Consider the following 27,979-nt stretch of genomic DNA (forward strand, 5'->3'; position numbering starts at 1 on the left):
TCCTGTTAAGATTACTCCAAGACCACAACGGGTGGTCCCAAAAGAGGTGAGAAAACAGAAGGGTAACAGCGAAATACCTACAGAAGACTCTACAAACTGTCAAAAGCTCTGTTCATGTTAGACAAATACTGAGCAAGGATGGTGCTCATGGAAGGACACCACAGAGGAAGCCACTGTTGTTAAAAAAAAACTTTGCGGCCTATCTCAAGTTTTCTGGAGACTTCCTGTGTTTTCTGCGGTGCTTTTCAGAAAATGTTTTATGGCCAGATGAGATAAAAGTGGAACATTGCACACAACACCAAAATCTTATCCGAACTGTGACACATGGTGGAGGAAGCATTATCGGGGGCTGCTTTGCTGTCTCACGGCCCGGAAGCCTTGCGATCATTGATAGAGCAATGAATTCTAAGATTTATTTATTTTTCTCATTTTTATAGAAATATAATATGCAGAGCTATAGAGATTTTCAGCACCAATTACTGTTATCATCGGGGCTCACAATCTAATTGTAAATTAAAGTGAACCTGTCATCAAGTTCATCCTGTTTGACCCACGGAGAGCATGAACCCGGGACAGGAATGCACAGTGTCCCCTGTGTATGCTTTATTCTGAAACACTGCAGAGTAAACACAGTTTGAAGTTTGACTCAGAACGTAGCACTGAGTCACGGAGGTGGGCCGCCGCGGCCTCTCCCCTCTCGGATCATCATGAGTGACAGTGGTCTCCCTATACACAAGTGGGGCAATGAGCGGTCCCTCTAAAGGGAAAGGTCGGCACGGCCTCCCTGGGCTCGGAACTTAGTTCCGAGTCAGACTTTAAAGTGTGTAGAGTTTGAAATACCACAGCGTTTCAGAATAGCACACACATGGCGGCACTGTGAATCCCTCTACCGGGGTCATCTTGGGGCAGGTTCCCATTAACCTGTTAGTGTCTTTTTAGACTGTGGGAAGAAACCAGTGTACTGTTGGCAGTAATATATTGGCTGTTGTCCAATAACAAACTTCCTTTAATGTGTTCAGCCATTGAAGTGATGTTTAACGTTCGATCAAAACACTTTTTTAGTGTGTACCCTTGTCACTCCTAGTCTAAAGTTGCTACTAAACTTTGTGGTGTTTAAGCCAGCTTCACACAGGCACAAGCGTATTTACGTGCGCATTTCCACGATTGGTGTTCTTGCACTTATGTTTGCGTATTTTACTGTATTTTTTGCACTCATGCAGGCATGCTCCTATTGATTTAATGGACGATTAAGCTTAATTAGTTTAATATGTATTATTTTTGTGCTCAATACGCATGAAAATAGAACATGTTGCTTTTCTTTTTGGGCAAATTTAGTTTGTGAACGGACCATTGAACTCAATGGGTTCTGCTCACTTCATATTGCGTGTGGAATGTTTGCATGCATAATACGCAGTGCAGATGCATTCGTGACAATTAGCCTTTAATGTAGTATTTTGTGGACTATTTAGGAAAATACAGGCCTACAGTTAGGGCGCCCACCCACTGGCGTTTTTTTTTCCCTGCGAAATTTGCAGCATTTTTTTTCTGCAGGGGTCTATGGGACTTGTAATGTTAAAATCGTGATCGCGCAAAATCGCAATTTACCGCGATTCGCGGTAAATTGCGATTTTGCGCGATCGCGATTTTAACATTACAAGTCCCATAGACCCCTGCAGAAAAAAAATGCTGCGAATTTCGCAGGGAAAAAAAAACGCCAGTGGGTGGGCGCCCTTAGGAAAGTGAAGAGCATTCTTGCCTCGGGCTTTGCCATGTAAGCATTTTGTTCTTCTTCTTCCCTGTGCACTTGGCCTCCTCCTCCTTCCATTAGCTTATTTGACTTGGCCTGTGATGTCACTGATCGCAGCACTTTGCTCACTCTTTTGCAAACAATCTTTTTTCAGATTAAACAAGCCAGCCTTTCAAAGCACCGTCATGTTTGTTCTTGCATTAAACACTAACTACAGTTCATGTGTCTCACATTACAACAGATTTCCTTACTACTAAGGTCACCTACTTGGGTCAGATAAATATTAGCAGCCAATGGCTATTAAGGGCAGGACCCACTCATTCTTTTTAGTTTTAAGTCCCTCATAAACCTAAGAGAAAGTCGGCCCAATCTGCTGATTATGGTGGAAGCGCTCAACTATCTTATGTGTATGGTGGCCTCCAAACTTCTTGAAGGAAGGATCGGGCATGTAAAATTTTCATGCCTGATCCATTTACTTCTACAAGAGAATCTTTATGATTATCGTTTCACAATTTAAACCTTTATTATGTAAAACTACAGATCATCTTCAAAGGGTAACTACTAGAGATGAGCGAGCGTACTTGGTAAGGACAGATACTCGAGCGAGTATCGTCCTTACCGAGTACCTGCCTGCTTGCCTGCAAAGATTTGGGTGCCGGAGGGGGGGGCGGGGAGCGGCGGGGGGACGGGAGGGAGATCTCTCTCTCTCTCCACCCCGCTCCCCCTGCTCCCTCCTGCAACACAGCGCTCACCCACTCCGGCACCCGAATCTTTGCGGGCGAGCAGGCAGGTACTCTGTAAGGACGATACTCGCTTGAGTATCTGACCTTACAGAGTATGCTCGGTCATCTCTAGTAACTACCATATTTTCCGGCGTATAAGACGGCCTCATGTGGGCCAAAACGTAGCCTTCTCTTTTATAGAACAATCATGGAAGAATAAAGAATATTTTTATGAGATCCTTATATGCTGCCACTTCCTTTATCTTTTCTGCGACTATCATTAGGATAGGTCATCAATAGTTGAACAGCTGGGGTCCGTCGCTTGGGACACCGACTGATCAGCTGAGGGGGCGCATGATGTCAGCACCTCAAATACACAAAGGTGGGAGCGGAAGCGCTCATTGAAATCAATAGGAGCAGCCCCTGCAGTTGTAAGCGCCAGCCCCTACACAGAGGTAGGCGTGGAGGCTTTTTCTCCAACCTCCGTTTTATTGCGGCGCTGACAGCATGCGCTCGCCAAGCTGATCGGTCAGGGTTCCGAGTGACAGACCCCAGCCAATCAACTATTTGATGACCTATCCTGATAATATTTCCCTGGAAAACTCCTTTAACATGGAAACTGGCAAACAAGATGGAATCAGGTAAGTAACGTGTTAAATGATGACGAATAGTGTAATGTGTCAATAGAGTACAGATTGTTGCAAGCTTGATAGGTTTTATATTAGTAATCCATGGAAAGAATACAGTGATAGATAAGGGGCTGCCTGAGCTCTGCTGAGGCGTTTGGGGCCTTATAGGGCAGGGTCCTTTTATATGGCTCAATCTGATCAGAGAGCACATGGATGCCATCTGTGTGCTGTGCCAAGTACACCGGTGCCCAACATTGCATGTCCTATTCTCATCTGAGGAAACCGAGAAGAATGGGACATGCTGTAGCTTTTTTCACATGGAACATAGATCATTGGCAAAAATTGCCAGTGTGAATAGCTTCATTAACTATTATGGGTCCTTGTGAATAAGCTCTTAGGCCCCTGCTTGCCACATTTACCCGTAGTTGGCGATGGGACAAGTAAGGGAGCTCCTTTCTTTTGTAAAGCTTGCACAGATTCCTTATTGCCTATGGCCTCTATCGGGTTTTCTTGCATCTCTGGTGTTGCCACAGGCGGCCAGGGAGTGATGGCACTGTGCCGGTGTCATCACTATGCTGCACACTTACCGGGCTGGTCCTCAACAGCAGGCTTCAATAGATGCATAGTGCCAGGCACCAAGTGGTTGCGATCTCTCAGTGTATGGTCTACACAGGGTTAAGAGCATTTATTATATAAAGCCAAATAATATTAATGATTTTACCTCCAGCAAAAAGTCACAGTCTTCTACCTGGAAAGCTATGTCCTTTACACCATCTCCATGTTTGATTAAATGCTGGCCCATCTCTGAGAAGGAAAGATACAAATCTAGTGAGAGATTCTGTAGCTGCTAGTATAGATTTACTAGGATTTACAAGCGATTGTCATAGTGGATCGATTATATATTGTTTCACCTTCAACATAAACTAAGAATATTATAAGTCATGTGTATATAACAAGCCTGAACGAGTCCTTCTTGCATATCTATATAGGTAGGTCGTTACCATTTCTGAAGTGAAAGTGACATCTACAGGGTCGGCCTCAGGTTAGATGGCATCCTGTGCAAAACATTTTTTGGCACACACACCTAAAAAAAAAATGATAGGCCGCAGCACTACCTGAGATCCGGGGTCTTACTAATCAGCTGATCAGCAGGGGTTCCAGGAGTTGGGCGCTCACCAATCTAGTAGTATTCACTACCTATGCTAAGGATAGGCCAGCAGTATTAAAAGTCCCATCAAACCAATTTAAAGTGAATCCAGTAAAAAGAAAGTGTCAAATCTAGCATATTTAATATTCTGGGCTGGGTTGAGTGGGTGACTGCATATTAGCCTGCCAGGAACAAGCTGCTCCTCCACACATTATTGTCTGGCTTACTACATATCTTCAGGGCTTAAGGCCATTGCGCCTGCCCTACGGCGATTGTGCCGGTGGCGATTGTGCCTGCCTTATGGCGATCGTGCCTATGGCGACCGTGTCTGCTTTGCAGACTTTCAGGTATTTTTGGCTTTTTCAGTGAATATGTGTTTTTTTCTTTTTCCTCACCTCTGTGATTTTATGTAATTTATTGTGAGTTAGCGTAGGTACTGACGGAAGCGGTGTGACCTCGACGCGGTCCGTCAGCCTATGCGTTTTGGCCAAAATGCAGTACTAACACCCGCATTTTATTAGTATGCATTAGTATCTTTGTATGTAGTTTGCTAGTTGGTGGGGGAGCCCAAGATGTCAGCCAGTGTGGCCCACCTTGGAGATACAGGGCAACCCGCTGTCATATCAGCCAGGGTTGATATCCTGTATGGTGGGTCACCACCCATCTATGGCTGACATCTTTGGTATCGTTCACTTGTGCAGGCTATTAGTATATGCAGTCACTCCTCCCCATTCTGGGCTGGGTTGAGTGGGTGACTGCATATTAGCCTGCCAGGAACAAGCTGCTCCTCCACACATTATTGTCTGGCTTACTACATATCTTCAGGGCTTAAGGCCATTGCGCCTGCCCTACGGCGATTGTGCCGGTGGCGATTGTGCCTGCCTTATGGCGATCGTGCCTATGGCGACCGTGTCTGCTTTGCAGACTTTCAGGTATTTTTGGCTTTTTCAGTGAATATGTGTTTTTTTCTTTTTCCTCACCTCTGTGATTTTAGCATATTTAATAAGTACTAGAAATGTAATGGGCAGCTATTAATAAAGATCAAATCTTCCAATTTTAATCTCTTTATTCCTAATAATGTTGATCCTGTTCTTGCTTAAGTCGTTGCTCAATATTTGCTATTTAGTTATTCGCCAATTATGTATTATTTCTGTAAAGCCTAGCTTCAACTGAATGCACCAGAATAACAGGAATTATACTCTCCCCTCCTGCAGCCCTAGTCTGGTAGCAGTCGCCGAGGTGAGAGATCAACAGCCAGGGACTCAGCAGTGGCTGCTGGCGCTGCGGGCTCGGTGATTGTACAGCTATGACACTACTATGGGGGTCCCTGTTACTACTGGGGCCACTGTGGGGGTCCCAGTTACTACTGGGGCCACTGTGGGGGCCCCGGTTACTACTGGGGCCACTGTGGGGGTCCCTGTTACTACTGGGGCTACTGTGGGGGTCCTTGTTAGGGCTCGTTCGCACAGACTTCTAAGCACATTTTGGTTGTACAAATGAGCCCTTACTATGCAATTACAATCAGCTCTTTCAAGGCAACCAAAAGGCTCTTGTGGCCCTCAGTGACAATAATTTTGACACCCCTGATCTAGCTATAACTTGAAAAGCGAAACCTCTCTGTGCTGTTGTGTTCATTAACTCTTTCCACATGTGTTATTTCTGTGTTGTAATATTTCTTTAGCATCTTATCGGTGTTGTTTGTCATTTTGTCTCTGGGGTTTGTTCCTCTGGTACCTACTTTGTTCCACCCTGTAGTAGGTAAAGCTTTTGCACAGTCTTTACTGTCACAGCAGCCCACATTGTTACCACCTTCATCCCTGCTGTAAACTTACTGAAGTTGGTCTCTTTATTCTTATCCACTTTTGCATTTTGTTTGCGTGTCAAATCCTAGTTTTTGTTCTCTTTTTCTCCGCCGTGCCGATCGGTTTTGTACATTTTGCTTTTGTAGTCAGTTTGTTTTTCAGGGTTTCATCATGTTGATACCTGTTCTAGTCAGGCCGCCCTGGAGAATGTTCCTCGCTCTCGGGGATCATCCATTTTTACAGATGTGTTGTTTTTTTCTTTTATTCGTATTATTGAATATCAGTTTGCTCTTTTTTTTTAATTTTTTTTTTATTATTATTGGAGAGTCGTAAAAAAAAAATGCTTCCATTGAGCCCTGCAGTTGTTTGGATTTTCTTCTACAACATTATTTATGAGTTTACAAATTAACTATCAACGCCTTCAGGCCTCATAGGCACAGCCGTATTATGGCTTTATTTTGCACAGCGACATATAGGGCTGCCACAGGGGTATATTAAAGTACCTCTGTATGCCATCAAATTCGCAAACTGAGGTTTTTCTATTAGATTCCATGCTTTGTCGAATGGCGTGTATATATAGTGGTTGTCAGGCAGACAGATGGGGATCCAACTTGCCACACAACGGTTTGACTTTGGACTATTTGAGGAGGCAGCACCTGGGGAACCCCAGTTTTCACCCATGACCCCTCCAGTCAAGATACGGTCTTTACTGGAGGGTCCCCAAGCCATTTCTTGCACAGATATTCCCAGTTGTGTGGCGGCTGATTCTGCACTGGGCCGAGGCGCGGTACCTGATAGTGTGAACAGGTGTGTAGCCAGAGAACAGGCTATAGTCAGGGCAAGTAGCAAAGGGGCAAAAATGATGTCAAAGCAGAAGGTCAAGGTACGTGGTCAGCAACTAGCAGGGGCTTTGTCACAATGGCTAATGAGACCAATTGCTTAGGAATCCTCCATGAGGGAAAGATGCCTGATATCGCAAGGAGCAGCTGGTGATTGGTGGGGAACTAGATGAGGAAGCACATGCTAATCCTTTAAAAAAAGGGGGACGGAGTGCATTTGAGCCCAGGCAGAGGAGGAAGTGTGGTGTGCAATAAGAGACAGCCTAGTACGACCGCGGCCGCAGAAGCAGGTGAGCGGATGTGGCGTGCCATGACAGTGGTATTCTCTGCTTGAATTATTGTACCAAGGAGTCAAATGGCCTCTGTGCACTGAATTCTGTAAAGCACAGAAATGACCAGTCTGCTATAATTACTGTAAAGAGTTATCATTTTTAGAAGCCATCTCCTTAACTACTTCAGGAACACGCCTATTTTAATGTTAAAATTCAAAACAATTTTTTAAAAACCTTTTTGAGTTGCTGGATTCAAAGTGCAATTACTATTTAGATCTCCATTGACATAGCTGTATGAGGGTTTTATATTTTTTTGTGCGCGGCATAAATAACACGTTCACTTCAATTTATGGGTCAGTGTGATATTGGACATGCCAAATATGTATAGTTTTTCTTTATATTGTACTAGCTTTGCACAACAATAGCCCATTTTATGGGAAAAAAAAAAAGTTTTTGTGCCATTACATTTTTATTTTTCTGTTGCGTTACCTAGCTGTATATGTGCTTATTTTTTTTCAGGATGAGTCATGTTTTTTTTCATAGGACTACCGTATTTCCCGGCGTATATGACGACTGGGCATATAAGACGACCCCCAACTGTCGACTTATACGCTGAGAATACGCTGTAGAAAAAAATAATCAATACTCAACTCCTGCAGCGCTGCTGCAGGCTGTCGCTCCCTCTTCCACGCCAACAGAGCATTGCTTTCTGGATGCGGGGCTTGAATGCCCCACCTCCAGAAAGCTAATGCTCTGATTGGCTAACTCAGCGCGGTGTCAGCCAATGAAAGCCAGCGCTACATTAACCAATCACAGCCGGAAAATACGGTAATTGAGGGTTTATATTTATAAACTTTCTTATTTGGGGAGAAATGGAAAACAGGCCCCCTCTTCCCTTCCCGTTTACAGGTGCGACCTCCAGACATCTGATGTCTTATGTGTGTGTCAGATAGGTGATGCCTGACACTATTCCCTGTATGTCAGTACAATGTCTGACTCTTTTTCCTTGGTGTATCTGCATGCATGTGAGCTCAAAGTTGAGTTTCTATGTTGGGTTTCTCTATCACCGTAGGGTTTTGTGTTTTATTCATGATGTGTTGTCCGTGTCTGTGCAGGTGGCTGAACATGTGTATGAACAGTGTAGTGTTTATTGGGTCTGTGCAGGTGCCAGACAAGGTGTATGAACAGTCCTGTTCTATCTTGTGTCCAAGTCCCTAAAGTGTTGGTGTGAACAGCGACATGTTCAGTGTCTGTGAAGGTCTCCAGACACCAGGTGTAAACAGTCCTGTTCTGTGAGTTGGTGTGAGCTGCGTTTTTATTCGTCTGTGGATCGTTTGCCATCCAGGGATAGATAGGTTGCAGTGCAGGGTCGTCCTTATCTGCACGATTACCCTGCTTGCAGGCAGGTTTTCACGTGGTGGTTGCCCCGTTTGAGTAGGATTATGTTATGTCTACCTGCTAGTCCAGTATGCAGTTCACTGTCTCTTTGGTGTTCAGTATGCATCTTGTGTGTGCTTATGGCGTTTGTGTGAACGCTGCCCTGCGTCTGATCTAAGGCTTGGTGCCCTGGTGTTGCGTCGATGTAACAATATCCCGAGTGCTAACAGAATCTTGTTAATTGTATCCTTCTAGCTAGTAGGATTTTGTATTGTACAACCTCTTCTCAATTGTGTTCTTGACTGATGGTAACCTACAGTTGTTTTTATTCCACTATTATATTTCATCATGATTATTGTATTTACAGTATTGATGCATGCGCCTGGTTCTGGGATATTTTATTCTCACCATGCAATACAACTTGGGGTCTAATATTTTTTATCATTGAGATTATTCTCAGGACGGAGGCATACATTGAATATTTATACTATACCCTGCTTGCATACTGAGTAAGCATGCTGCACTCAGGTGGTATGTACAAAGCCTGGAACCCCATCCCATTTTTAACTGCAAGCAATTATGTCACTCTTGATAAATAATTTTTAAAAGTCACAACATAAGTTTTCTATGTACTTTTCCTCACAGATGCACATATATAGATTGTCAATTAAGAACTTTGACCTCTAGCGTTTTTGCTGCTAGAAAGAGGAAAGGAAGGGGACAGATCTGGGTATTCCACTCTATACCATCCGCATGTCCTTTGCAATGCAAGAAGTAAAATTCATGTCAAATCCACACCATTTGGTGCAGATCTTGCAGTTTCAGCTTTTACATGGCCGAGAAAATCGGCCGAGATTTGTGTGTTGCAAGACACAAATTTCCCACGAATGTGAATCCCATTCTTTTGAATGGCGTCATGTACATGAATCGTGGCATGTTCTAACTTTCCGCGCTCCTCGGAATGCATCGCCTATTCATTTACCTTCTAATTTTAATACTTCGCACGTCTTTCGTATGGCATGCGATGCGAGGTTTGGGAAACACTTCCAATCCTCTACCACGTGAGAGGTTTAGAACGTCACCAATTCAATTCGAGGTGTTTTTGACTGAAAAAGTCTAGCATCCGCGGATACATCACACAGTCATGAGCGCGAAATCTGGCCAAGTTTCATGGCCGATATTGCACTCGTCCGTGTGTAGGTAGTTTAACAGTGATCCTCTCCTTATCGAAGGTACACATTTTATGCATATGAAATTCCAGATCAACTTTAGATAGGCTTACCATGATTTCCTGGATTCAGAGGAGATTGAAAAATGAAAAATATCTGTAGAAACAAATCACAATAAAAATAAAAAAATAGTGAGCATTGACAAATTAATTTTACAACAGAGTCTGACAATAGGAGGCTAGTCACAACTAGAGACTGTCATCATCACAAAACGGTTGGCGTCCCTCTCTGAGAGTTACTTGACAACCAGAACTTACTTTATCTGGCTCCTGCCAGATTTACTGAATCACTGTAAAGGTTTAAAGCACTTCACACTAAACAGTAAACTGGTACATAAATCAACACTTGGCCGCCTGGCCTCTAACTATACATTATACTTGCCTTAACTCACAGGCCTAATACTATCAAATTTACATAATCAAAACCAAATACTTGCTGCAGCATAGAGGGTGTCTCTTTTCACAGCCTAGGTGGCAGAATCCCAGAAGGGTTTTATGAGAAACACACCTCCTATTTTTCACATAAACCTCCCAGGTGCCTCGTAAATACTAAGCAAAGGCACCCTTTCTCTGCCAGACAAAATTTCACAGAGCCTTCTAGTAGCCAATTCCAGTACTGTATTACGACAAGAGGTATACTTACCGGTTGCACAGGTGTCTTCTGAGAAAGCGGGCCCATTGAGGCTTTGAAAAATGATAAAAGTCTCTATTGTGTTCTGTCCACGTCTCTCAGTTACTGGTGGATAGGTATAGCAGCAGTGAATGAGGTGGTCCATGGCTAGCCCCCCCCACTGTCATCAAGATATTGTTGGAGTTGGAAATCCAGAAGCCCATATGCTGACCTCATACAGGAGTTCTTCTACAGATGATCATGTGCTTTGTCACTCCATACATTGCTAGGAAAGGCTGGTGATAGATGAGGGTTGTACTTGGCTATCTCTGGCTGTCCTATAGAACTGCATGGAGTGACAGCATGCACACTGGACCACCGGTCTATTTATACAGGGGTCCACAGGATTCCCATTGTGATGAACAGTGGGAATCACAAAGGTCCGACCCACGTATCAGATACTTATCCCATATCCTGTTGATGGGGGATAAGTTTTAGCAGGTCCAACCCTTTTTAAAATTTCAGTGTGAACAATTTTTTTTAAAGTTGTACAATACATTATATGTACCCTAAAATGATACCAATAAAAGTTACAACTTGCACTCAGCAAAAGCCCTCATATGGCCGTGTCAACAGAAGAATAAAGTTATGGCTTTTGAAAAGTGGAGATGAAAAAGTCCCAAAAAATCCTTAAAGGAGTTGTCTGGGACTTGTGGGACTTTTTCTATTGATGACCTGTCCTCAAGGTACTCATATGTACAGTATGGGCCCATAGCAGGTTACGAATGCTTTCTTACCGGTTTGTACGGATGGTTTTACAATCCCATAGAAATAGTGCATATCCATACACTATATCTTTTGGGCGGTTCAGAATCCATGCATACACAATATATGTAGCATTTAACAGTACAGGATTTACAGAACTCTCATGCACACGCTGTGGAGAAACTCTCCAGCGTAAACTGACCTGTGGTGGGAATTTTAAACCCATAGTATGTCAATTTATGCTGTGAATTCTCACCACAAGTTTTACCTTTTCAAATGAAGGGGCGAAATCCCTAGCGAATCCACACCAAAATCAGCAGCATCTCTGCATATAATACATGCAGATTAATTGCTTATTTTCCATTGTGGACAGTAGATCCTATGTGATGTACCCTAAATGGGTTGTCTCTAGAGATGAGCGAACCTACTCATCGAGGAGCGCGATTTTCGAGTACTTCCGTACTCGGGTGAAAAGATTCGGGGGGTGCAGCGGGGAACAGGGGGGAGCCCTCTCTCTCTCCCTCTTCCCCCCACTCCTCGCTGCAACCCTCCACTCACCCACGGCGCCCCCCGAATCTTTTCGCCAGAGTACGGAAGTACTCGAAAATCGCGGCGCTCTGGCGAAAAAGGGGCGTGGCCGAGTACGCTCGCTCATCTCTAGTTGTCTCACAATTAAATCATCTTACTAATGATTAGAGATGAGCGAACGTGTTCGTAACGAACACTTACGCACCCGGACACCGGCTTTGCCGAGGACTTCAGTGTCCGCGCGTAAAGCTTCGGCGGGCGCCGGGGGGCGGGGAGAGGCGCGGCGGCGCGGGCGGCAGCAGCGGGGAACAGGGGGGAGCCCTCTCTCTCTCCCTCTCCCCCCCACTCCCCGCCGCACCCCCCCGCGCTGCCACGGCGACCCCCGAACTTTTTTCGCCCGAGCACGGAATTGCTCGCAAAGTTCGGTGTTCGGGCGAAAAGGGGCGGAGCCGAACACGTTCGCTCATCTCTACTAATGATTTTTAAAAAAAATCACTTTTAAAGTCTCATCTCATGTCTAGGTATCACTGTTAGATGCGTGTTACGGTGCTCCCTACAGTTCTTTTAATTCCCTCTTAGAATACCACTAGGGCCCAATTAACAAATCCGTGTGGGTCTCCCACACACGTGATCCGCGCCCATAGGATGTCATTTTTCCCTGGCACGCAGATCGCACGTACGGGAAACCACCCGCAGCATGCTCCATTTTGTGCAGTTTTCCCGCACGGACAGCTCCTGCGGCTTCCATTGAAGCCTATGGAAGTCGTCTGGTCCTGCGGCACACCCGCAGCTGTATTTCTGCTGTACCGTGGGAAAGCAGGAGTTAAAAAAAAAAGTGTGCATGGCACAGGCGTGCCGAGCACATCCACCGGGCAGAAGAAAGAACATCCGGCCGCGACGGAGGGGAGACTTGCAGCGTCTGGGCAGGTGAGTATTATCTATTTTCTTGGCCTCATATCTGCGGGGCAGTAGGGACCCACTGCGGGATTCTGCACGAGGAATCCTTGCGGGCCCGAATTTCCCCGTGGACATGAGGCCTAAATGGGTCCTACTTACTAATGCTGTTTAAAAGTTAAACAGTATAAACGTAGACTAGACAGGGGTTGTATTATTATTAGAAAAATTTGTAAATAGTCGAGCTGGTAATAAAATAAACTTAAAAAAGACCATATTCTCACCAGTCCTTGGCCCCCGGTAGCTGGCTGAGTTGTTCCCACTTCCCCATCTTCCTCCCTGCCTGCGGACAGCCATAAGAAAACAGGTGACCGCTGCAGCCAATCAGAGACCGCAGCGAACTCTTGACATCATAGCGCTCAGGATGTGAGGGCTGATGGCAGGAGTTGAGATGGTGATACAGCGGCCAGGGATTGGCTGCTGCAGTCACCTAATTTTTGGTGGCCATCTGTGGACGGGGAGGAGGATTGGGACGTGGGAGCAGTTGAGCTGGGGTATATGGGGTCGAAGACCAGTGAGTATACAGTCATTTTTTACTTTATCACTGCTTGGCCGTTAACAAATTTTTTCTTATGATCACAAAACCCATTTAAAATCTGTCAGTTTTATCAGAGTCCCTCTGCTGATTGACAATTCTGTCAAATTTTAAGACTGACTAGTCAATCTGTAGATTACCTTTTAGTTGGCTCACGCCAAAAATTTTGCTAAAATATTGCTGTAAGTTTTCACGTTTTTGGCACAATTTGGGCCATGACCCCTTTTTATGAATGAACTTACCTTTGTCAGACACAGCAAAAGAAAATGTCCAAAAGTCTCTAAAACACACTGTCAATGTGGTACAAGGCATGTTTGACAGTATTAACTGTAGAACTTTCAATAGTAAATAAGCCCCAATATATCCAATGCTGGTAAGAAAGAAACGCTGTATTACCCTGATTCTTATTGACGGGCCTGTAAAATAGCAGGAATCCTCTAGCAATGACGGCCTGATTACTGTGAATGGAGGTGGGTGGGCTGGAATGATCTCCGGCCCGCTCCACCTCCATCCACTAATGATAGTCGTTCCCGTGAAAGAGGACAGGAATGATTCGCTGAGACGATCTGTTAGTCATCTGCTCCCGACAGGTCGTTCCATGTAAAAACACCATAAGATGCAATCAAAAACCATCAGAGATCTGCTACAGCAGTATCTAGAGACTCGAGTTGAAAAAGTGAACTTTTTTTTAATAGAGAAAATAACATTTGTGGGACAACCACTATTAAGCATCATAAAACACTTAAAGTGGAATCACTTTTGCTACCAAAAATGTAAAAAAAATAATCAAGATTGTTTTTATTGTCTTCTGCTGCTTACCTTGTTCTGCTTGATGACCTGAGATACCACGTCTCGGCTGCCAGTCTCCAGTCCTTTGTAGGCAAAAGGTTCAAATCCCATCTTATCACAGTAGAATGAAGCGGCCTGGAAGGAGTTGCCCACAATCATGTGAAAATCGAGTCCCATTGTATTTCATACTATTTAGTAATATTCCAGTCACTCTATTGTAGTTAGTTTGGCTCTGAACACACTAGAACAGGATATCGCTGCACAAGTGATGTATTTGTGTTCTATTACACTGTGTATCATTAACATACCTGTTTTGCATTTCCAACCCAAAAGGTAAGATGATGGAAGCTTAGGAAGCGACCTCTTTCATGCTGGAAAAGAAGAACAAAATATTATAAATGGGAGATACTTCTAAGAAAAAAATTATCATTGTTGAACGCTTTTTGTTTAACCTCTGAAGTACTGCTTTCAGAAATTTACAGAAGAGATATTGGTCCTTAAAGCGACACTCCAGTTTTGGGTGAAAATTTTGTCCTGGAACTGGAGAGGGATATTTTACCTGCAGCTGCTCTGATTCTGCGATCCCTCCCATCTGTCAGTTCCAGGTCCTGTTTTCTTCTATTCAAAATGACCAATACAATTTTTTTTAGCACTAAACCTACACTAAAGTAAGTGAAGTCCTCACAGTGACAACTGTATCACTGTAATGGGTACGTTCATGTCACGGGGGCTGGTACCGCGACACAAGCTCAGAATATGTTGCAGATGGTACAAAAATACGCTATTCCATTTAAGCCTGAGGAAGAACCCTAAGTAGGAGGGTTCAGAAGCTCACTATAACATCATGTATTTTTATTAGCCATTAAAAGGTATCATATCTACAAGAGTACTTGGTTTCTCTTAGGCTCAATGTCCATGGGCGGATCTGATTTGTGGAATCCCCAAATCAAACCGCCCATAGGGATACATGGGCGTCTGCAAATGAAATGAAGCATGCAGATTTGATTTGCGAACCTTTCGGTCCTGACAAAAATAGCAGCATGCTCCACTTCAGTGCAGATCTTGCATGGACTGCAATTAAATTGTGGACGGGCCGTGGATTTTGTGGGAAAGCAGGAGTTAAAAAAAAACTCCACTACACATGTGCCGGCTACGCTTCCACACACCTCTGCAGCGAAGAAAATGAAGACCCAGATGCGTAAGTAGAAGACCGACGGGGTCCTCGGCTGTGGGCAGGGTCAGATTCCACTGTGGGGTCCCGCATGTAGAATCCGATCCGCCTGTGGACATGAGGCCTTACGGAGGAACCACAAAAATGCACTATTCAATAACAACAGAGCATAAATCTAATAGTAGATAAACCGTTAACGTGAAATGTCCTGCAGCTAGCTATGGCTCACTAAGGGTGGTATCACATCTGTGTTGGGAATTCTGCTGCGTTCGGAGAGCAGGAAAGGGGAATCCCCATGGGCGAATTGCTCAGTTTCGGGACAGGACCGAACAGTGCCAGAACGACCCCATTGACTATAATGGGGTCTATCTGCTTTCCACTGAGCTGTCCGGTATTTCGCTCCAGATCTGACAGAACCTCCGACTGGAGGCTCCGATGCAGATGTGAAACCGGCTTAACTCTTAGCACTTCCAACACTCTAGACAGAAAATAAAAACATTAGCAATGAAATGTTCTTCTGTCAAGGCCTCGTTCACACAGGCTACACGGCATCGCTGCAAGAAAATCATAGCGATATTGCATAACTGTTTCGTGCGATATTGCTGCACTTTCTCGCAGTGATATCGCAACTTTATAGCACCAGATGCCATGATTTTCTACTGTCAAAATTGCATCGCACCGCATGAAAATCGGGTTTTCATGCGATGCAACAGAGAGGAAGGCTCCATAGGGAAACATGGGCACAAAACCTCATGAGTTGAGGACCTGTGAGGTTTTTGTGTCGGGTTGTTGCATGCTCCAAAACATCGCATGTGTGAAGTAACCCATAGGAAAGCATGGGCTTCACATACATGTGATTTGTAGCAACGCAACAAAATTGCGTGACTTTGTCACCCATGTGAAGGAGGTCTAATGCACACAGTTCAATTCGATACAATGTATTTCAATTCAGACTGTAATTTCTCGAGCATTGCCCTTAGCAAGTACCAGCCCGCTCGAGAGACAAGGTTCGGGTGCCGGCGCGGGGGAGCGGTGAGTTGCGGCAGTCAGCGGGGGGAGACAGGGAGAGAGAGATCTCCCCTCTGTTCCTCTCCGCTCTCTCCCGCCGCTCCCTGCCCGCCGCTGGCCCCCGAACCTTTTCTCTCGAGCGGGCAGGTACTTGCTAAGGGCAATGCTCGCTCGAGCAATCGCCCTTAGTGAGTATGCTCGCTCATCAAATAAACGATTATTGAACCCATGAAATAACCCGGTTAGCGGACCGTATTACTTCATGATCAATGTTTAAACTCTTCAAATCTATTTCCACATATTACTTACCTTTTCCCCTTTGTCGGTGTAAGACGTCTGGAAAACAGATCAAAAATGATGTTATCCTCTTACGTTTAGTTTTTCACAATCTACAATATTTTTCTCATAATACGTATATTTTGGAACAGTTAATTGTTCTTCTGCTACTGTTAGGCTTGCTCCACACGGTGCGGCAAAATCACATCTTTATTCCCTGCGATTTGTGAGCGTCAGTGATGCTTTTTTTTAGAATAATCTCGCATCGCATCACTGCCGCCTGCGATAAAAGTGCGCAACAAATTCACGTGATTTTTTTTTATTGCATAAATCAATGGGACTTTGTAATATGAAAATCACATCATAGCACACGTTTGTAGCATTGCGATGCGAGAAGAAAAAGCCTCCATAGGAATACATGGAAGATGAAAAGATGAAGCATGCCACCATTTTTTTTATCCCCTCAACATCATATCAGTGAAAACATTATAAATCATTGGTTTTCATATCCTGCTCCTTTACTGACTATCACAACATCCACAACAAATTATGCTGATTTTACTGTGGATTTTTCCATTGCTCCCTTAGGCTGCCTACACATGAGCGTGATATCGGGGCGTGGAACTCGTGAACGTGCGATTTATTCGCGGATGTGAGGCGTTTTTAAGGCGAATACATTTTGCATCTATGAAATTGCGATCCTGTTGTGAGAGATAAAGGGATCGGAAGGGTTTCCCATTGATTTAAATGGGAAACCCTCGCATTTCGTTCACGTGCACATCACACGGCATGCGATATGTTAATGGTCCCATTGAAATCAATGGGTGATGCATTCCGAGGAACGCAATAAGTTAGGACATGCTGCGACTGATTATGACTCCATTCAAAAGAATGGGGTTCATATTTGTGTGTCTCGCAATGCGCAAATGTTGCGCAAGTTTCTCAGCTGTGTGAAATCTGCCTTAATTTATCCTAAGGTGCTCCGTCACAGAGGTTTGTCCTGCTGAACTACAGTCACCTATGAACATCTCTGAAGAATTTATTTGGTGAAGAGTACTTCAAACACTTTTAATTCTCATCCACTTGCTGAACAACCCCTCAGTGGACGGACAGTTATGGATTAACCCCTTGAGTGGCACGCCCGTAAATTTTCCGGGACAAGCTCCACTGTCCATAGCGATATAGCCCAGAAGATTTCCAGGCTTTGTATTGGTATGGGAGCTGCAGAGCACAATGCCACAAGCTGTGGCAGTGTGCTCTGCCTGCACAGACCCACACAGAGCAGTTCAGGATTTTGAAATAAGAAGCAGGGAGATATTGCAGATCTGCCGGCAATCTCCCACTTTTAATTTTAAACTCCTGCACTAGTTTGTATACAGGTTGCCATAGAGACCATCGGCTTGTCAAAAGCAAGCTGATGGTCTCTGTGGCAGGGAGAACTGATGCTTGGCTGTCAGAGGACAGCCAGGCACCAGCTCTTACAGCAGAGATCAGAGAAAACCTCTGATCTCTGCTGTGTTAACCCTTTACATGCTGCAGTCTGTGACTGCAGCATGTAAAGGGCTGTCCCCATCAGACCCCCAGAATGTGATCAGGGGGTCCTGATGGGTCTCTGTGGAAGTCCCCTAAAGGGACAAATAAAAGAAAAGTTTAAAAAAAAGTTAAAAAAATTATTAAAAAAATAAAAACACTCGTCTCCCTTCACTTTGTAAAAAATTAAGAATAAAATTACACATGTGGTATCCGTGCGTTGTAATGACCCAGAGAAGGAAGTTAGTACATTATTTAACCCATTAATGACACAGCCCCCCCCTTTTTTCCCCCCATTTCTTTTTTTCCTTTCCCCGCTTAAAAAATCATAACTCCTCTATTTATCCATCGACGTCGCTGTATGAGGGCTTGTTTTTTGCGGGACGAGTTGTATTTTTCAATGGTGCTATTTAAAGTACCATATAATGTACTAAAAAACTTTTACAAAATTCTAAGTGGAGTAAAATGAAAAAAAAAAAGACATTCCTCCATCTTTCAGTGCGTTTTGTTTCTACGGCACACAAACTGCAACAAAAATGACATGATAACTTTATTCTAGGGGTCAGTACGATTACTACAATAACAAACTGCAATAAAAATGATGATGACTTTATTCTATGGGTCATTGTGATTACTACTATACCAAACTTGTATAGTTTTTTTTTGCTGTAGTACTTGTATTTTTTTTCAAAGACATTTAATTTTTTAAAATTATTTTCTGCTGCATCTTCTGCGCGCAATAACTTTTTTATTTTTCCGTCGACGTACTTGAGCAAGGGCTCATTTTTTGCAGGATGTCTTGTAGTTTACGTTAGTGCTAATTTAGAATACATGAGACTTTTTGATCACTTTTTATTGCATTTTTTTCTGGGAGACAGGGTGACTGAAAAAGTGCATTTGTGTTGTTTTTTTTCCAGACTACGTTCATCATGCGGGGTAAATAATGCACTACTTTCATAGATCAGACATTTACAGATGCGTCGATACCAAATATGTATTTTTCTTTTATGATTTAGATTTTTTTATTATAGATATGGCAAAAGGAGGGTGATTTAAACTTTTATAACTTTTTTCTTTTTTTTTTTAAGTGTGAAAAAGTCGTGAAAAAGAAAAAAACTATTACAATTTGGTATTGGCATAATCGCACTGGCCTGTAGAATGACTTTAATACATTATTTATGCTGCTGAGAGAATGCAGGGAAAAATTAAAATAAAATACATGCTAGAATTACAGATTTTGTTAATCTTGCCACTGGAAAAAACGGAATCAAAATTTTACATGTTCTTAAAAATTAGATAAATGAAGACTGGAGTTCATCCCGCAATAAGCAAGTCCTTCTAGAGCTCTGGCAATGGAGAAGTAAAATTAATACGGCTCTTGGAATGTGGCGACACAAAAGCAAAAAAAATGTTTTAAATATACAAAAATAGCGAAACATAAAAACTGTATAAACTTGGTATTGCCGGAATCGTGTGACTCAGAGAATAACGTTATCACATTATTTATTCTGCACGCTGAATGCTGTAAAAATGAAATCCAAAAAACAAATGGCAGAATTTCTTTCCCCCCCCCCCCCCCCAATCTCCCTACTAATGTTTTTACAAAAGTTATGCAATACATTATATAGACCCAAAAATGATGCCATCAAAAAGTACAACTTGTCCCGCAAAAAACAAGCCCTCATGTGGCTGTGTCAATGGGAAAATGAAAAAGTTATGGCTCTCGGAACGCGCCTGAAAAATTAGTTGAAATTAAATGATTAGACCATTTAAAAAACCTGCCCTGGTGGGCACGACAGGGTGGTAAGAAACCAGCCACTGAAAGGGTTAAGGCATGTGCCTTAGGGCCAGCCAAAAATCCAGGCCACAAAAAATAATGTGAAAAAAATTGTTAGTTGTCAGGTGATTACAAAACTTGGAATTTCCATTGAAAAGTCTCACTCTTTTGTACAAAGGTAAATACACAAATCCTATTAAATAATTTAGTTTATCTGATTTAGGTATAGTGTTTTCTACGAATTTTATTTTAAACCAAATAAAAGTCAATTTCTACAAGTAACTCATGCTACTGATTCGCTGGGCAGCCTGGGACGGGCCCTTCCCTTCTGCAGGTCTTTCTTATAACCAAATTTTCTTTACAATTTTGAAAGTTATTTAATGCATGCAATTATCCTTAAACAAGTTTATTAGACTTTATTTAGTCATTGATTTTTAACGATTTAGTATTTCATTTTCTATTTCGCTTATTTTCAGGACGAGCTGTATTGTGTAATGGTACCATGTAACGTTCCATATAGTGTACTGAAAAACGTTCAAAGTGGAGTGAAATGGGAAAAAGTGCAATTCTGCTATCTTGGATGGGTCTAGTTTTTACGGCGTCTATGCTGCAGCAAAGATGACATGATAACTTTATTCTGTCGGTCACAACGTATTCAGTACAATCACAACGATGCAATATATATAGATATATAGTTTTGTTGTTTGTTCGTTTGCTTCTTTCGTACTACTTTTAGAAACATACCATTTGGGGAAAAAAAATTTCTGCCGCCATCTTCTGACTGCCAACATTTTTTATTTTTCCATCAATATATCTGTGTTAGGGCTCGTTTAGTCCCACCCACTCTGGGCAGGAATACGGACAGGAGAGGGAATGGGGAAAGCAGAGGCTAGCCAAGTGCCGGGTTATAGTAGTGCTAGGCAGAACGAACTACGCTAAGTACTAACTAGGTAACTAAGTACCTATCCTGTCAGGGAATGGATTAATAAAGGAACTTTAGTCACTATGTTTGTGAAGAACAGTGTGGATCTGCTGGGCATGTTTCTGCCCCCTCTGAAACAGGCAGTGATCTGGCTAGCATGTCATCACCCAGAAGATTAGTCATGGACTGAGAGCAGCACAAACATTAGAGGAAGGGCCTTGATATCCAGGGGACAGAAGGTTTGTGACAAAAAGGGCTCTGATGACCGGGGGCCAAAAGTTGCAATCTGCAAGAGAGAGTCGAGTCACAGCAGTGGTTGCAATGGCCAGGTGACTGTATGGACTATGGAGGACTCTTGAAGTGGATCATAACTGGGGCTTGTTAAAAATGGTGCACACACCATAGTACATGTGGGGTAGTTAGCAGGCCTGCTGGTGTGTTTATTATGGATGTTGACGGGATACCACAGATACGGAAAACTATGAAAATGCTGCAACAGGTTAATGAGGTGTCAGCATAGTTTAGTAGTGTGGCATTTAGTTTAGTTAGGAGTTGCTAATTGTGACATTTATGTAACACTTATGCTGTAAGGGCGCACCAAACACCTGACATTGTAAGCCTAGCAGGAGGTGTTTGTAGTCTGAGAGCGAGAGCTGTCATAAAGTGGTTTGCACAATGTGTCTGCTTATAGTGTGACATCAACAACATTATGCATCTCAGTGACAAGAAGTGGCCCCTACAGGATGGGAACAGGTCTCAGCTAATAACTTCAGAAGGGTTGGTGATCCAGGGAATATTCTAGTTGCCGGATTGGAGTTGGGAAGGATTTTTTTCCCCTCAAATGGGGAAAATTGACTTCTACCTCACTGTTTGTTTTGCCTTCCTCTGGATCGACATTGGGGAGTAATGGACTGAACTAGATAGACGTACATGTCTTTTTTTGGCCTTCCACAGTACGTTCTGGACCGGCCTTAAAGGGGTTGTCCCGCGAAACAAAGTGGGGTTATACACTTCTGTATGGCCATATTAATGCACTTTGTAATGTACATTGTGCATTAATTATGAGCCATACAGAAGTTATTCACTTACCTGTTCCGTTGCTAGCGTCCCCGTCGCCATGGTGCCGTCTAATTTTCAGCGTCTAATCGCCGGATCAGGAGGCTGGAATCGTCAATGGACCGCACAGAAGACCTGCGGTCCACCGAGGGTGAAGATCCCGGCGGCCATCTTCACAAGGTAAGTAAGAAGTCACCGGAGCGCGGGGATTCAGGTAAGCACTATCCGGTTTTCTTTTTTAACCCCTACATCGGGTTTGTCTCGCGCCGAACGGGGGGGCTATTGAAAAAAAAAAAAACCCGTTTCGGCGCGGGACAACCCCTTTAAGGACTGATTTACTGCCAGTAATTAGTGGGGCACTGACCTGCACAAAATACTTGTTTTAAGGGCTATAGGCATCGTTGGATAATTTTTTCTTTAAATTGTACGTTTTAGGCACTAAACAAAAACTTTGGCATTGTTTTTTAGTGAAACTTTTACACTGCGACATTTGGCTTGTTTTAACAAAAGTTGTTCTACATTGATTTGATTCTAGTTCAGTGTAAATTGGTGTTTAAGAAAAGACAAGGGGGGCCGGAGAACGAACCATCAGAGAGCCTGGTTGGTGGAACTGACACTGAACGACATCCAGCAGCTTTTGCTATGAATTCTAATTTATGCAAGCTGCAGAAGCCAAACAGTACAAAATGTAAAAAAAATGACAACATTTTAAGCCCATAATACATGCAATTAAATAAAAACAATGACCCAAAGGTGTCCAGAGCCTTTGAGGTGTTATGAACTTAAGGGGGTATTAACATAATAAGAGAGCCTGGCATGTCATATAGGAGGATCACATTTATAAGGTCGAGGAGCTGGGTGCACCGATGGAGTTAGTGCGTTCCCTGGGGAGGGACAGGTAGATGAAATGTAACTTCAGACTTTTGCTGTGACAAGTGTCGTGCGACCAAAGATCACTGTGTAGCCCTGTGGCCTCACATACTGTCATTGAAGGTGATGGGATCTCTATCTGAGCCACAGCTTACCGCAGCTCTCCATAGTGGAAACCTGTGACTCCCATCATGACTCTATTGACTTCAATAACAGTGCGAGGTCTCAGGCTACACCGCCATCTGTGGTCATGCAACCCCTATCATATTGAAAAGTCACCATGTAGCATTAAGGGCCATTTAAAGGGGATGACTATTGTGCAAAATTCCTTCAAATGAACGCAAGTGCACAATAATCGTTACGTCTAAATGCAAAACACTGTTTTGTTCACTTTTTGTTATCGCTGACTTTTAACCATTTACACAGGATGACTAAACAACTGCACAAGCGCCGACATCACCGCTAAGTTGTTAGGGCTCATGCAAAGCGTTCTGACACTCAGGCTGACCATTGCTGAATTCTTGATTCATGTAAATGCTTCCTGCCCAGCGCTTCACATAGAATGTGAAGCGCTGAGCGAGAACCCAGCAGTAGTCAGCGCAGTTGTCCTGTGTAAATGAAGTAATTACCCTTTTAAAAAAAAGCTTCAATGGAAAATCTAAGGGCTTAGGCCAGTTTGGAATATACTAAGCATGTGTTTAAAAAGGTAAGAGACCCACTCCTAGGTTGTCTTCATAAGTGGTGCTTCCCCCTATTCAATCCAGTAGGGTGTAGTGATGGCGATAATGAAGTCTGCAGATGAGAAGACTAAACAAGCTTATTTCTCGTATATCTGCATGCATGGGACGTTACGGACACCGCGGTCATGTGATCATCAGCCATTTCCATCACTGCACCCCAATTATTTACATAAAAAACACACTTTGGGCTCAAGACACTCATCCACTGATGAAAAAATAAGACAAAGACAAAACAACAATGAACAGAACACACGTGCTGGTATAGGTCACGGTGTTACCACATAAAGGAAGTGTGATTTTAGACTCAGTTTGTACGTCTCAGGTATGGCTACGCAGTTTTTGGGCCATAGGAACTTCCCATTAGAGGGACAATATATACATGGGGGGATAGGGCGTTGTCAATCTTCCCTAGTTGTGTCTCCCATATATCTGAGATTTTGTAGTGTAATAGGTTAGAATCACCCCTCAGTATGAGATATTGTCCCAATTTAGTGTTTTCATTCACTGGTTTGGTTGATAGACTTGACCAACCATCTTCTAATATTCATATATAATTAGCCAAAAAATTTTAGACCTTAGTGAGTTGATGTAATCACTGACTGAATCGAGATATTCAGTGATTGATTCAAAATGAATGGTTCAATGCATTTCAGTTGGACCCACGACTTTTCAAGAACCGGGTGGTCAATTGTTTAGAATACAAATGTCCATCAATGTGGAAGGTTTGACAGATATATGAATCAATGTAGATATATCTCGGTAGTTAGTTGTTTATGCGAGAGAATAATTGCTGGTGTATCTTGATTTTTAATACTTACAAAAGAATTTTCTGGGACGGCTCAAGATAGATTTTATAGGAGTCCCAAATAATTCTGATATTGGCTCTCCTGATTGGCAGGTGTAAATTTGGTATTTATACACCACCTCTTAGCAGCTACCATTGGTGTGTAGCTACCATTGGTCTCCCCGATTTGATAGTATCGGTAACGTAGAGATGGTTTATTATTCTATAACACCATTCTCCTGCTGTATAGACCAGTGTCTCAGCGCTCAAAGAAAAAGATAAGGATTAGGGGAACAATACCCCTCAGGTTAAATCTGAATCTGCAAAGAAGTCAGCAGATTTGCTAGTTTAACTCACTAGACCTGCAGTCAGATGCTAGTGACCCAGTTTGCTGACTGTCTAGACTAAGTAAGTAAAGGAGGAGACAATACCCCTCCACTTAAATCTAGATCTGCAGAAAGGGCAGCAAACTTGTTAGTATAGCTAACTGAAGCCTTGGTCAAATAGTCTTGACTCAGTTAACTAGCTGTCTACACTGCATTAAAGCGCTGGATGGAGAGCAATTTTCTTTAGGCTAAATTAGATAGAGGTTGGTGTAGCCTCCTGCCCTGATGGTGGGTAGGTAGCCATCTGATTATCTTATACTGAGGGGTGATTCCAACCTATTACACTACAAAATCTCAGATATATGGGAGACACAAGTAGGGAAGATTGACAACGCCCTATCCCCCCATGTACATATTGTCCTTCTAATGGGAAGTTCCTATGGCACAAAAACTATGTAGCCATACCTGAGACGTACAAACTGAGTCTAAAATCCCACTTCCTTTATGTGGTAACACCGTGACCTATACCAGCACGTGTGTTCTGTTCATTGTTGCTTTGTCTTTGTCTTATTTTCTCATCAGTGGATGAGTGTCTTGAGCCCAAAGTGTGTTTTTTAAAGTAAAAGTAATAAAATATTATAGTTTTAAGGGATCTTCTGTGATTTGGGCATTTTATAAATTAGTTCCCTCTGCCTCTGTGATTCCCAATTATTTACATGCGGCCCCATTCCCACTGTGCATATAACAGACCTGGAGTGGAAAGCACAACTTCTGAAGACAACATCTGAGTCAAGCTGATCTTACACTTGAGGTCACTGATTCTTGTTTGTCGGACAGTTATTCCCCTAGATGCCACCATACAAATACGTGCTTGAATCCTGTTTCTAATGGTGAAAGGGGAATATTGTGCAATCAGACCCCTCCATCGGCCACTTATCTACAGCTGCAACGAAGCTCCAACATGACTGATCCTGATATAGTCTATATAAATAACTATACATATATATAATACGCCTGTGTGTGTTTATTATTTTAACAGTGCCGTGTGAAAGGTTTGGGCAAGTGTGGAAAGAATCCTCCAAAAATCTTTTTACAAAAATAGAAGTTGACTGATTAGAGTCATATGTATTCTGCAGAAGGACAACGACCCAAACATCCATCCAATGTCACCAAGAACTATCTTCAGTGTAAAGAGGAACAAGGAGTCCTGGAAGTGGTGATATGGTCCCACAGAGCCCTGATCTCATCATCATCCAGTCGGCCTGAGATTACATGAAAGGACAGGAGGATTGGACCAAGCCGACATCCACAGAAGGTCTGTGCTTAGTTCTCCAAGATATCTGGAAGAACCTCCCTGCAGAGCGCCTCAAAAACTAAATGTAAGGGGACCTAGAAGAACTGATGTCATTTTGAAGACAAAGTGCGGTCACACCAAATACTGATGTGATTTAGATTTCTCTTTTCTTCATTCACTTTGCATTTTGTTTTTGCCAAAGAAAAACCTATTACCACTGCTGTCTTTGAAAGCATTCTTACTGTGCTGCACCTGCCTAAAACTTTTAGACTTTCACACAGCGTATAGATATATTGTGTGTGTTTTCCTTAAGCTACACCATGCCTTTTTATACGGATATAACTACTTTGATGTTGCTGACATAATATCACTGCTTACCTTTGTATATTCCCCAACATTTTCAAGATCTCTGCTTGATGCCAGTAAATAAAAAAATACACAACAGGATATGTGGCTAGAATAGTCTGACTTTTGGCTCGGTTTGCTTGCAGAGACAATTTAATGTGGAGCCTAGAAGACTGTCTTCCACTCATTCTTTTGATTAGGTCTGGTAAGTCTATGTGACAATGCCTCTTCTTACAATGCCATAGACTCTCTTCACATCAGGTTTCGGAGGTACTGACTGTAATATTTTCTAGATGGATGACAAATGGGTGTCCCTGTGCCATATGGCTTGTTTTATGTAGTTTTTATTTTCTTCTAGGCATTCTAGGGTAACAGCGAAACAATACGAACTTTATCTTAGTTTTCTTTTCTATGCTTGACGTCATGACAGACGTTCACATCTGTACGGGCGAACAGTTGCATACGTCTGCAGTATACATTCAGCACATGTGAGTCTAACATAAAGGAATATGGGATACAGCAAGCCTATAGCTTAGTAAGGAGAATAGCCCCCCTTGTTGGTCAGTACTTACCATTATGTAGAGTGTTGTCTCTGCTCCCTGGTTTATCTTCCACTGATAGTTTGCAAATACCTCAAAGGACAGTTTGATGGAGTCGGATCACGTATAACCCATGGAAAAGACACGGCAATTGGTTAGCTGGAGAACACCCTCTGACCCTCCGCCTCCAAATAAATACATTCCATGTGTTACTTTAACCTGTCCTCGGTCCCTCACCTTTGCCCTCATAGGGGATATTGAGCAATGAAATTTAACCACATTATTACCAAACTCAAAAACTATTAGCACTGAAATAAGTTGACAAAGAGGTTAAAAACACTAGTAATGCCTAATACATAATAAACAGTAAAAAATATACTAAAAAGTGTGGACTTGTATAGGGACAGGCATAAAGAAGAGAGACCTCAGTAGCAAACAACATCTAGATGAGGATCGCCTCATGCGTGCCTACTATCTCTTTCCCAATTCTTGTAAAGCTGGCCATACTGTTGAATTAGACAAGATTATCTGTCAAAAATATGTGTGTGTGCTAAGCCTGTTAGGCCAAATGCACATGGGTGAAAATTCTGTTGCAGGATTACCTGCAGATAATGCAATTCTATGCAGACCGCATGAAAACTTGCGCGGTAAACAAATCACGGCATGTCCTATTTCTGTGCGAGGCTCGCACAGAAACATCACTGGTAACGCACCAGCTCTGTTTGCGCATGCGCGGCTGTGCAACAGCCGGCACAGAGCAGAGCGAGACGCCGGGAGGAGGTGAGTGCTGGGTCAATGCAGGGTCACGGCTCGCATCCCGCTGCGAGAATTTATCCTCCAACATTCCTCTAAATATTGTGCTTTTTTGTAACTCCTTCGTTTGCATCTTAACCTGAACTTGTGTCATAATATCAGTCCCCGAGACACAGGACTACGCTAACCATGACAAATAAAGGTATGGTCTACCTGATATGGAATCCCAATTTTTCTATCTACCTATCACCTATCTTATTGGTAGGTAGTTAATTCTGTACAACCCCTTTAAGCTTTAAGGGTGGTTTCATCCACAATTTTTTAAACGTTGCACTTTTTGCCGCAGTTTTTTGATGCAGTTTTGCGTGCCAAAGCCGGAAGTGGATCCAGCAGAAAGGAGTAGCAAAAGTCCTTCCTTTATATTTCCCACAGCAAAAAGGTGCACATGTTACCAGACTTCGTCAAACAAATGTGTGGATTTACATTTGGAATATGCAGTTTTGCAATACAGTTTTCTCCCATGAGGCAAGTACAGGTAAGTCCGCCTGCAAACGGACGAATTTGCATTGCAGGGTCTGATGCAGGATTCAGAGCTTGAGCAGGTAACTAATGTAATAAATGGAATGAGCTGAGTGCAATAATCA

At 43.0% G+C, this 27,979-nt stretch overlaps 1 protein-coding gene across 1 annotated transcript in view; it reads right to left on the reverse strand.

The window, feature by feature from the left end:
- LOC136624674 (4-hydroxyphenylpyruvate dioxygenase) overlaps positions 1–26,702 on the reverse strand; it is a 61,558-nt gene extending 34,856 nt beyond the window's left edge. Inside the window, exons 1-6 of the mRNA XM_066598625.1 lie at positions 26,616–26,702; positions 16,433–16,459; positions 14,253–14,315; positions 13,975–14,079; positions 9,818–9,860; positions 3,820–3,902 (exon numbers count right to left, since the gene is read on the reverse strand). Coding sequence (XP_066454722.1) covers positions 3,820–3,902; positions 9,818–9,860; positions 13,975–14,079; positions 14,253–14,315; positions 16,433–16,459; positions 26,616–26,618 — 324 coding nt within the window. The 5' untranslated portion in view covers positions 26,619–26,702. The remainder of the gene's footprint in view (positions 1–3,819; positions 3,903–9,817; positions 9,861–13,974; positions 14,080–14,252; positions 14,316–16,432; positions 16,460–26,615) is intronic.
- Between the last annotated feature and the right edge of the window lie 1,277 nt (positions 26,703–27,979).

This window comes from Eleutherodactylus coqui, chromosome 4 (assembly GCF_035609145.1).
Source record: "Eleutherodactylus coqui strain aEleCoq1 chromosome 4, aEleCoq1.hap1, whole genome shotgun sequence".
NCBI lineage: Eukaryota > Metazoa > Chordata > Amphibia > Anura > Eleutherodactylidae > Eleutherodactylus > Eleutherodactylus coqui.